At 48.3% G+C, this 12,090-nt stretch overlaps 1 protein-coding gene across 1 annotated transcript in view; it reads left to right on the top strand.

The window, feature by feature from the left end:
- The first annotated feature begins 11,788 nt into the window (after nucleotides 1–11,788).
- TFCP2L1 (transcription factor CP2 like 1) overlaps nucleotides 11,789–12,090 on the top strand; it is a 40,230-nt gene continuing 39,928 nt past the window's right edge. The window contains exon 1 of the mRNA XM_084643155.1: nucleotides 11,789–11,937. Coding sequence (XP_084499281.1) covers nucleotides 11,876–11,937 — 62 coding nt within the window. The 5' untranslated portion in view covers nucleotides 11,789–11,875. The remainder of the gene's footprint in view (nucleotides 11,938–12,090) is intronic.

The raw sequence follows: 12,090 nt of genomic DNA, 5'->3' as shown, positions 1-12,090 counted from the left end.
GAAATGTTTCTATTTTTGCCTCAAATCTACGTATGAACTTAAACTTTTTAAGGCACCATATCAAGGAGTAATGCTAAGTATCAAAGATTGGTTTGAGCAATGGCCTCATGATAGCTTCTTTAAGAGCTCCTACCACTCTTCTCTACCCTTCCCTCCCTGCTGTGGGGAACTACCGGCTGCCTCGCCCAACAATGGACCTAGTACTTCTGCACTGGCCTTCACCACCCAGGAAGGGGAAGCGGCCAGCTGAGAGGTTTTGCGGGAAGTCACCCCAGCACCTACATAAACTCAGTGTGTGATACAGGCTGAGACACAAGCAGAGAAGATTAACTTTGAATTTTGGGAGTGACCTAAGCTAAACTGATTAGGGCACTTTAATTCGGAATGCGTGCATCCACACAGAGGGTTGATGTGGTTTAACTATTCTTTAAATTCACACCTTTGAGTAATTCAGATTAATTTTCCTGTGGGCGTGTCTGCACGGCACCAGCAAAACACACGTGAGGGGTGTGATTTGCAAGAGCTCTAACTGCCCTGTTGAGACCCTCCAGCCCACTCTAAAAGGTACCTCATTCTTTTGTTAACATCATCCTATATGTACCTTTCAGAGCATGCCAACAGGCTCTATGCAGGGCAGTTAAAGTGCAGAATGTTAGAACACTTTATAAATTGTACCCCTCTGGAGCGCTTTGCCGTGCCGTGTAGACAAGCCCTGCATGTCCCCATGTAGATAAGTCCAAAGGCTTGGTCTAACCACAGCTTTTATACCAGGGTAACTATGCTGGTTAGGGGTGTAAGTTTTCTACTGAACTAATGAAATTGGTACATCCTCAAGTATGGGTGCAGTTATGGATACACTTACACTAGCCTAGTTTATTCCCTTTCCTTTATAGGAATAAGCTAGACTGGGATAAGCACCTTTATACTGTTATAACAGTGCCCACAAACAGGGGTGGGGGTGGAGGTTGTGTACTGGGTTAATTTTTCAAATAATTTTTTTCTGCCCCCCTTTTTTTGTAACTTTGTAGAAATAGAATCAGTCGGGCCCAATTCTCCTCTCTTTCCAGTGTTACCCCGGAGGGGCTTGTCTTCACTGGAGGTAAGATGTTTGTTAAGGCTAGTCTGGACACGCCCCACGTTTTTGTTCCAGGCTTCTAACTGCTTGGTTTTACTTTAGCACAAAGGTTTGGGCAGTTTCCAGATGAGCCTTTCCCAACGTGTGAACTGCCTCCAGTGAACTGGAAATCAGTTGACTGGAGGGGAAAAAGCTTAGTGTAGACATACCCACTTCTGTACATCCCAGCTCCTTGTGTAGTCCATCTGTGCCAAATGGGTGTCAAATGCTGCAATTCTGATCACTTTTCACATCTGTAAGTGGCTACACAAAGTGTATCGAGAAGGGCAATGGAGAATCGGGCCCTCTGATTTCAGTTGCATGATCCCATTGTAACTGAACAGGGGTAGCTTTCTTTTCCTGACATTCGTCAGACCTCATAGGGATGTTCATTATGTAGCTTGTATCTTCTACTGTCATGTTGATTACTTAGAACCTGCCATCTTGACAGCACTTTGCAAAGATTGGGCCTGTTCTCCACTGCCTTGTGTTGCCACTTACAGGGAAAAGTGGCGACCAAACACTAAAGGAGCAGAAAATCCAGATTTGGACACATACTACGCTCACTTTGCACAAGCATAAATAACTACACAAGGCAGTGGAGCATTGAGGGGCATGGATCAGCGTTCATGTCGTGCTCTGTCAGTGCCTGGCCCAGGCAAGCTAATGATCCAAATTCGGTGATGAATCCTGGTCATGTGCCACCTGAGGCATGTTGCTCATATGCTAAGAAGAAGTAGATCATTACGTACACAGACAAATGAAGAGCTTCGTCTAGGGTGACCAGATCGCAAGAGTGAAATATCAGGACGCATTGGGCGAGCGGGGGGCGGGGAGCAGGGGTAGAGAGAGAAAGAGAGCCACAGGTGCATAGCCCCGACCGGGGCGCACAGCTCTAGGAAGCTGCAAGAGGGGTGTACGGCCCATGCTGCAGCCTGTACCACAAGCTGCCCATGGGGCAAGGACGCATGGCCCCAGCTCCAGCCCCTAGCAGAAGCCATGGAGCCAGGAGCACAGGTTTCTCCTCCCTCCCAGTGCCCTTCCCCACAGCCCCACCACCACAACTAAACAATGCCCTACATAGACCCCCACTGGCCAGTGCCCTGACACAGAAAGATCTCCCCCACTGCCCAGCACCCCCCAACAGGTCCCCACTGCCTCGCACCCCAAAACACACAAACCTCCCCCACTGCCCAGTGCCGTCCACGCCTTCACAGCCAAGCACCCCACACACACCTCCCAGACACTCACCATCACACCCTGCCTCCTTCCCTGGCCGCACTCACCAGCCTTGCTGGGAGGTCTCTGGCTCCGAGGGTCAGAGCGGCGAGGGGGGTCTCCAGACTGTCCATGTGCTGTGCCTGCCACAAGTGTGAGCTCCATGGCTACCATTGGCCAGGAAAAGCACCAATGGGAGCTGCCGGGGCCGCGGAGAGGGGCTTGCAGGCACCGGCAGTGTGCAGAGAGCCCCCTGCCCCCCCGCCATGACCCTAAGAGCCAGAGGGACCTGCTGGGGGGCGAGGTGGGGAGTCCTGGCGGTGCTTACCTGGGGCAGCTCCCAGGAAGTATCCGGCAGGTCCCTCTGGCTCCTAGGGTTGCGTGGGGTGGCGTGGGGGGACGGAGGGCTCTCAGCCCGCTGCTGGCGCCTGCAAGCCCCACCCCCACAGCTCTGATTGGGCAGGAGGGAGCCGGTGCAGCATGCAGAGACCCCCTCCGCCTCTGTGCCCAGAGGCCACCCGCACTGCAGGCTCCTGCTGGTGGCAGGTGCGCACGCATCTAGGAGCTGCCCCAGGAAGTGCCGCCACGTCAGCCCCTGGACTTTGGCGGTGATGGTGAGCGGTCCATCCCCGATATCGGGACAAAGGGCGCCCCGACTGATGTGCGGTTGGGACGTGGGACAAATGGGGACTGACCCGATAATATCTGGACGTCTGGTCACACTAGCTTGGTCCTGCAAACCGTTACGGACATGGGTAGCATGTCCTGATGTGACTGGTTGGCATTTGCCATTTCAGGCCCTAAATTAATGTTAGCTGCAGTATTTTGGCTTTTTGTTCTTTCCCATCCCAGGTATCTTCACCTCACCCTCATAACTTCCTCCCCTCCCTCTTCTCACCTGCTCCATCCCTTTCACTCCCTCCTTTCCCTTGTCAGCAAACCCTGTCCTGACCTAAACCCCAACATGTCCCCTGTCATCAGCACACTGATCACTCTGCTCATGTTTTATATTCCTTTTCCCCCACCCTGTGTCTGTCATGTCGATTTAGGTTTTGGGACAACGTGTGTCTTTTGCTATATGTCTGTACGCACTTAGCACGATGGTTTGTAACGAGGCGGCTTGCCCTTGGGCTGGACAGCCTGAGGCCAACCAGCCCTGATAACAGAATGAGCCCCACCTGAGGGGAATCAGGCAGTTTCCTGAAAAGAGCAGAAGGTGGCTGTGATGAGAATGGGAGAGGCCCCTGCAGGGAAGATCCTGAGAACAGGGGAATGGCTCTAGCGAGGAAGGGCTGAGCCTTGCCTCATTCTGACCAGTCCACGAGGGAAGGATTGTCTGTTTAGTTTTGAACTTTAAGTTAATAAGTCAGACCCTGAGGAGGGTTGTTGTGATTGGACTGGAAAAACCCTGCATGGAGTTTATCTGGGGATCCAAGAAGGGAAACTGAGGTGAAGAGCGGCATTTGGGGCTGCCTTGAGGCCACCAGGGGGTGCTCATCTGGAGGGGCTCTGATCTGGGTTGGTCCCTCAGCACTACCATAGCAACCACAATGAATAATAAAGTACTGGAGTTTGAGGAAACCTTTTGCTGCGAAACAAACTGCGTAAAGCAATAAAAGTGCAGCCTCTCCTGTGTGAAACCGTCTCCTAATTCTTGTTTCTGTGAGTTGCGTTAGCTCTCTGGACCTTCTGTTTCCAGCATTCTAGCAATGTAAACAATAAACACTGTGTTTGCATAGGACATAAAGCTAACAAAAAAATTTGCTGGTGGGGCTAGAGTTGTCATTCTGGTGAGTGAAGCTTGGCGCTGTGATGGGAAATCCAGTGCCAGGAGCTGTAGTAACAGCATTTTAAAAGCTTCTGCTTTGTTGTCCTGTCATCAATCATACCCTTGTATAAACATGTTTGTTTTCACAACAGGGTTTTAAAAGAAATGTTCATTGGGAAGGAAAATAATACATGGTTCAATTCAGCTGATAAAATCAGGGCAGTTGTAATTACTAGTAATAATACTGATCAAGGCTTGCAAACTGGACCTAGATTCTGCAGCAATGACCGGAGATTTGGTAACAGCTGGATATTTGGTGGCAGCTTCTGGTAAATGAGAAAATGTTTGTTTTTAATTAATGTAATAAGAAAATAATCCAATCTGTATGGTAGTCTTCTGTGTTATGTGCTTTGATATTCAGTTCAGGTTGGTTTTACTCTGCCCCTAAATTCAGTTTTCAACGTGTTACCAGTATTTATGTTGATGCCAGAATTTCTGGAGGTTTGGGCCTTTGGGTAAGGGACATGTGGGGCACCCGCTGGACATGCGGGGCCCCCGCTGGACACGCAGTAAGGCTTAGGAGGTCGTTTGGAATTGCTCTGCAATAAATAGTTATCAATGTTAACATTTAAATTGTCATCATTAAGTATCAGAGTCAACGGCTCTCTGAGATGAATGAGGTCCTTCCGCTTAATGTGTTTAACTCTGAAGCCCAGTGACAAGGTTGACTGGTGACCTAATTGCACCTCCAGAAATAGTTCAGAACACTTTTTGCCAGAGTAGGGTTGGTAGTTCTGATATCTTGGCAAAACTCCAACATGGGTAATCCTATTCTGCTTGCCCAACATCCTTATACAGTGTCAGTTGGATACTTAAGTCTTTAGTTATCATGTAATGTTGCTGTGAGTTGCTAAGCAAACATTCCACCCCAAACTACTGTGTATGAGCGATAGGGGACGTGATCCCGTTTGTATAGCCCTCAGTCCCACAGGTGGATCTGAGCAGTAACCTTCTAAAGTCAATGGCCTCTGGGTAGGCACAGGGGTCTGCTAAGAGGAATCAGATTGCTGAACTGGGGCTATTGTTGATCCATCATTTTGGCATCCTTTGGAAAGATGGGGAGTATGTCAATGAAAGTTTTTGGTTTTTAATGTATAAAAATCTGTACTTGAGAGGAAATAAACTCTGTATTCTTTCTCTTTCCATAATTCTATATTTAGTTGCCATAACACATTAACACGTAAATGCATATGAAGTAACACTGTAAAACACATACAATTAATGGGATTAATGCTCTGGCTTCCCTGAATGTCCAAATACCTGCAGTTCATCCAGACATTTTAATTCTCAGGATATTGAGCCAGTGTCCTAGAAGACAGGTTTCAGAGTAGCAGCTGTGTTAGTCTGTATCCGTAAAAAGAAAAGGAGGACTTGTGGCACCTTAGAGATAACAAATTTATTTGAGAGTATCCAGTTCATAGAATCATAGAATCATAGAATATCAGGGTTGGAAGGGACCCCAGAAGGTCATCTAGTCCAACCCCCTGCTCAAAGCAGGACCAATTCCCAGGTAAATCATCCCAGCCAGGGCTTTGTCAAGCCTGACCTTAAAAACCTCTAAGGAAGGAGATTCTACCACCTCCCTAGGTAACGCATTCCAGTGTTTCACCACCCTCTTAGTGAAAAAGTTTTTCCTAATATCCAATCTAAACCTCCCCCACTGCAACTTGAGACCATTACTCCTCGTTCTGTCATCTGCTACCATTGAGAACAGTCTAGAGCCATCCTCTTTGGAACCCCCTTTCAGGTAGTTGAAAGCAGCTATCAAATCCCCCCTCATTCTTCTCTTCTGCAGGCTAAACAATCCCAGCTCCCTCAGCCTCTCCTCATAAGTCATGTGTTCCAGTCCCCTAATCATTTTTGTTGCCCTTCGCTGGACTCTCTCCAATTTATCCACATCCTTCTTGAAGTGTGGGGCCCAAAACTGGACACAGTACTCCAGATGAGGCCTCACCAATGTCGAATAGAGGGGAACGATCACGTCCCTCGATCTGCTCGCTATGCCCCTACTTATACATCCCAAAATGCCATTGGCCTTCTTGGCAACAAGGGCACACTGCTGACTCATATCCAGCTTCTCGTCCACTGTCACCCCTAGGTCCTTTTCTGCAGAACTGCTGCCTAGCCATTCGGTCCCTAGTCTGTAGCTGTGCATTGGGTTCTTCCGTCCTAAGTGCAGGACCCTGCACTTATCCTTATTGAACCTCATCAGATTCCTTTTGGCCCAATCTTCCAATTGGTCTAGGTCCTTCTGTATCCTATCCCTCCCCTCCAGCGTATCTACCACTCCTCCCAGTTTAGTATCATCCGCAAATTTGCTGAGAGTGCAATCCACACCATCCTCCAGATCATTTATGAAGATATTGAATAAAACCGGCCCCAGGACCGACCCTTGGGGCACTCCACTTGATACCGGCTGCCAACTAGACATGGAGCCATTGATCACTACCCGTTGAGCCCGACAATTTAGCCAGCTTTCTACCCACCTTATAGTGCATTCATCCAGCCCATACTTCCTTAACTTGCTGACAAGAATACTATGGGAGACCGTGTCAAAAGCTTTGCTAAAGTCAAGAAACAATACATCCACTGCTTTCCCTTCATCCACAGAACAGTTTTGAGAGCTCATTCTTAATCTTTCCCTGTTTGCTGTACAGGATGTCGATCAGGTGGTTCCGCAGTTTCTTTGAGTGTGTGTGACACAAGCTGTACAGATACAGACAGACATCATCTTCCTTTCCAAATGCAAACTCCAGATGGACATCATACCAAAAGGACTGAAGGTAAAAAATCCATTACAATCTACATACCACACAGACTATGCTGCCAGCTTTTGCCACACGGTCTCAAAGAAACTGCAGAACCACCTGATCAACATCCTCTACAGCAAACAGGGAAAGATTAAGAAAGAGCTCTCAAAACTGGATACTCTCTAATAAATTTGTTAGTCTCTAAGGTGCCACAAGTATTCCTTTCCTTTGTCCTAGAAGACTTTCTGCATGTACCCTAAGAAAAATCTCCCTCACATCTACATGACATAGTCTTGGATATTCTTCTTGCCTGATACTGTAGATAGTTCATGTAGCAGATAGAACTGTCTTTGTTATCATGATTGCCTTCCAGCCAGCAAGCATGTCTGTCTGCACTAGCTGGTAGCCAGGAACAGAGTCATTACATGGACATTTGAAGGGTGAAGGTAAAGAAGCTGTGTGATCCTGATGATTACAACAAAAAGGAGGAGAGCAAATTCTTTCCCTTTAAATAGTGGATTATATTTTGTGGGATCTGTGCCAATATCAGACACTCTGGTTCATGCCTCACAGGGCAACTTACAAACTCCCCAATGCTGTATGAGCCAATTGGCACGTTTTGGAAGCTATTCCGTACAGTACAATATAACACTAGAACTTGATTCTGGAAACACTTGCCAGTGGTCAGAGAGCATTTTGGGGGGTACCTAGTGTACAAAAGTGCCTAACTGAGTTAGGAACCTGTCACATTTTCAAAAGTGAGTTAAGGCTCCTAAATTGCATTGAAAGTCAAGTGTGGTGTGTTGAAAATGGTACTGAAATTGTCCGCTTTAAATGCTCCAGGGCGGTTTCCTGGTCCTACCTGCAGGCCAGGAGGCTCCCTTATAGAAGAGTGCAATCTGGGCCTAGCAGCAGTCAGTCTGAGAGAGCCAGACTAATTATTATAGTAAATGTCATGCCCAGCTGTGTCAGTAGGCCTGAATCCTTATTTTGTACTGAATCTTTCATACAAACTGTATCCCAAAATGCATTACGGAGGTACTTGACATAAACTGAGTTAAATATTTATCCTGCCAACTTTGTATTATATGGACAAAGCCTTTAGCAGCAGAACAAGGAGAGGGGGAAAGAGATTAGAGCCATAGGAAAAGCAGAAGAGCGAGACTTGCATCTGAGAGGGAAGTGAGATAAGGTGGAATGATGATCCAGGTGACAGAAGATGTGGAAGGGAAGACTTTTGTGTGAATTGGAGCCTAGGTAAGGGGCAGAGAGAAAGGCAGGGGTTGGATGAGCAGAAGAAAGGTGGAGGGGAAAAAAAGCAGAGAGAGAGAGAGAGAGACCAGGTCTATAATTTGGGGAAAGTTTTGAAAACCAGGAGAGCAGATTTGATACTGTGGGAGAGTTTTCACGCTGAAAGAAGCAGAAGTTTGACTGGGAATGAAGCAGAATTGGTTTCAGGAGAGGTAGATGAAGAACAGAGATGTCTTTTCCTCACAGATTTGGCTGAGAAAGGGAGGGTCCGAGGCAGGATGATTTAGAGGAGAAAGGTGCTGGGAGGAGGAGATGGTCAGCAAACAGTACTTTGTTTTCTGCATTTAGCGACAATAATGAAACTGGAGAGGAAATAAACAGAATTATTTTAAACTCACTTGACCTCCAACATTAAATTTCTAGAAATGAAGCAAACAAAATATTGACAGGCCAGACCCGATTGGATCGTTCACATGGCCTTGCACTCTAAGACAAAACCGTGTATTTTACCAGCCAATGCTGCAATGGATCCAAAATCGTGGAAGGATATTTACTATTTCAGAAGTCTCTGGACACCTCAACAAACTTAGTGCTGAGTCTCTGTTCAAGAACTGTATTTAGGTACTTTGCTCTAGCAAGCACCTGAACAGCTGTGTTGCTCAGATGTTGACTTGTGTGAACTGAGCTGTGCATTTATTGCTGAATAATTTTAAAAGCATTTAAAAATGCAATCCAGAATGAATCATTTTGCTTTGAAAGAAGCAAGCTTTCTTACTGCACTATAGAAGGGTAAAAAAAGAGAAGCTACTTTAAAGAGACACTATAAAGTACTTTTAATACTGTCTCTCTGTTCTATTAAAGTTCTCAGTTTGTGACACCTTCTTAGTTTGAAAACAATAAAATACTCATAAATATATTTCTCAAAATACTTTACAGATATTAGCTGACTCAGCCTTCCAACACCTCTGTGAAGTAGGTAACAAATACACAGGATTCACATATCTTTTTAGATTGTAACCTCTTTGGAAAAGGGACTGCCATTTATTTGTGTTTGTACAGCACCTAGCACAACGAAGGTCAAACTGTTTGTGGCCTTGAGGTGCTAATACAGTATAAATGTTAAATAATAATAATCAAAAATACCCTCACTTACTACTGAAATGGAATATAGAAGCTGTTAATCAACATACAGAAACACTACCTAACAGCTTAGACGAGGAAGGGAAGAATAGTGACTCTGATTGAAACTACAACGAGGAAGGTAGGTGAGGAGATTTAGTTACCTCAGTTCAAATTGTACTAGGATCCTTGGGGTTAACAGGGCTACTCCTGCAAAAATGTGCCATGAGATCCTTAATGATCACAGGTGAGTGTGAGCTCAGTTTTACATCTCATCTCAAGGACAGGTGGGAGGACCCAGTAGCGGGCGTGAGGCTGACACTGGAAAAAGGAAACTAAGCTGAGAGGACTGTGAAGAGCTTAGGGGGCATAAGGTTGAAAATAAGAGCACAGCTGTAGGTAGGGATGAGAATATATAGGGCTTTGTGGATTTGGATGAGATGCTTGAATTTGATGCAGTAGAAAATTAGATTGAGGGATGCAGGGAAGGGACTGTGTGTGGCACAGTTGGTATGGGAGGGCAAGATGATTTTACAGCAGCATTTTGGACGGACTAGAAGGGGAGATATAAGTTGTGTGTGACAGGCAGGGTGCCCTTGTGGTTAAGACACTGGACTGGGTCAGTGTTCAGCTCTGCCACAGTTTCCCTGTGTGACCTTGAGCAAGTCATTTAACCTCTCAGCTCCTCATCTGTAAAATAGGGATAAATTTCCCACCTCACAAAATGTTGTGATGCTAAATTCATTAATGTGAGGACCCAGTGTACCAGGCAGGCCACATACAATAGGCCAGAGATACAGTTACCATAATCTGATGACCTTAAATAATAGAACAGATACATTAAAATAAACTTGAATGGTTATCACACATCCACACACGTAACCCTCATTGAAGTCAGTGGGAGTTGCGGGCATGACCCCAGGGCATGATGGGAAGAGAGCTGCTTATAAAAAAATAACTGGAGCACATACTGTACCTCAGACTATAAACAATCTATGGTGAAGGATACTGGACAGACTCCTTTAAATCCATGAGTGCTCCTAGGTTTTTAAAAGGCCCACCTTTTATTTTATATAAACAAATACAACAATTTACATACAGCTGTTGCTTATTCTAGCACTGGCCGCCTGGCTTTTAGTGTGTATGCTTTATTTCTGGAGAACTGTCAGTGGTAACACAGGCCAAGCCCCAGGCACCTCTGGTGCTATTTAATAAAGAACATCTTTTTAAGGAGCATGCCATTTACAATAATAATACCTTACATACACACAATGCCCTTCCTCATAAGGAATCTCTGAGGGCTTTACGATATACCTAGCACACAGTGCCATTTAAATGCAGCTGCCTCTGGTGTGGCCGATGATAGCCAAAGAGAGTAAACATCACAAAAACACTGGGAGGAGAAATTTTGGGACAAACTCACTCACATAAAGCACCATTGTATAAAAAGAGTGGATTTAAACCTCCTGGGGCCAGGAAGTCAGTCTATGGGGCTGATTCCCTTCCCTACCCAGCTTCTGCTGGGGCAGCCGGATGTCAGGGGGTTGGAGCTGGTTAGAACGGCCCCAGATGCTCTAACTTACATTAGCTGGTTATGGTCCTCTAAAGACCATACAAGGCCTGGAGGTAGCTGGAGGTGCACTGGGCTCCTGCCACTCACCATCCCTGGCCCTTTGCTGGGGCTGCAGAGTGGAAAGTGCAGGAGCCAGTACCAGGTGTACTCCCATTAGGGACACCCACACACCAGGAAAGGCCCCTGCAGGGGACTTGTGGGAGGCTCCTGCTCGCTTGGTGCCGTCTGAGTCTCAGTGCACAGGGAGCGGCTCTGCACCCATGTGTGGACAGATGCACGTGCATCCACAGTCATTTGGAAGGGAAAACCAAGCCCTGGGTGGTATGGGTAGGTGAGGGGTTAACCTACTGCCTGGGATGCAGTGCCAGACTGTGAGCCCCAGGGACAGAGACATCCCACAGGGCTCCTCCTGGAAACCCAACTGCTGCCTAAGGCAAAGGGGGAGGACTCCGAGGCTGTTCTCCACTGAGACTCTTCTAGGCCAACACCTTTGGGAGCTTATGGCATGGACACTTCAATCCCCTCTGGGGTGTCTGTGGGATTGGGTCACCTACCTGCCCCCTTCTTCCTGGGACACCTATGGGATTGGGAGCTCTGCCCCTCCTCCCCAGGGCACCTATGGGATTGGGTGCCCTGCCCTGCTTCTCTGGGGCACCTATGGGTTTGTGTGCCCCATCTCCCCGGGGCACCTACGGGATTGGCTGCTCTGCCCCCCTTCTCTGGGGCACCTATGGGATTAGGTGTCCTGCCCCCTCTTTGGGGCACCTGTGGGGCTGGGCGCCCTGCCCTCTCCCCAGGGAAACGGCCGCGGCACATCCACCTGCGCGCCCAGCCCAGGGTGGAGCCGCCCGGGCCGGGCAGCGGAGAGGAGGAGCCGGGGGAGGGCTCGCTTTGAGCTCGGCGCCAGGGCCCGGCCAACCAGCCGGCGGCGGGGCCGCGCCATAAAAGCGCAGGTGGCGGCGCGGGCGGCCGCGGTCCGGAGCGGTGCGCGCTGTGCCAGGCTGGGCGCCTGGCTCCCCACGATGCTGTTCTGGCACACGCAGCCCGAGCACTACAACCAGCACTCCACCGGCAGCTACCTGCGGTGAGTCCGGCGCCGCCGGCTGCACCCCTCCCCCGGGGCGCAGTGACCGCCCCTGCCCGCGCCCGCGGCGGGGGGCTCCCGGGCAGCGCAGCCCTTGGCGCGGCGGAGGAGCCGGGGAGCGCAGCGGGGCAGGGTGGGCGCTGCTGCGCTCCA

The sequence above is a fragment of the Lepidochelys olivacea genome (genome assembly GCF_965140295.1).
Source record: "Lepidochelys olivacea isolate rLepOli2 genome assembly, chromosome: 11".
Lineage (NCBI taxonomy): Eukaryota > Metazoa > Chordata > Testudines > Cheloniidae > Lepidochelys > Lepidochelys olivacea.
This window is presented reverse-complemented; position numbering and strand designations above follow the sequence as displayed.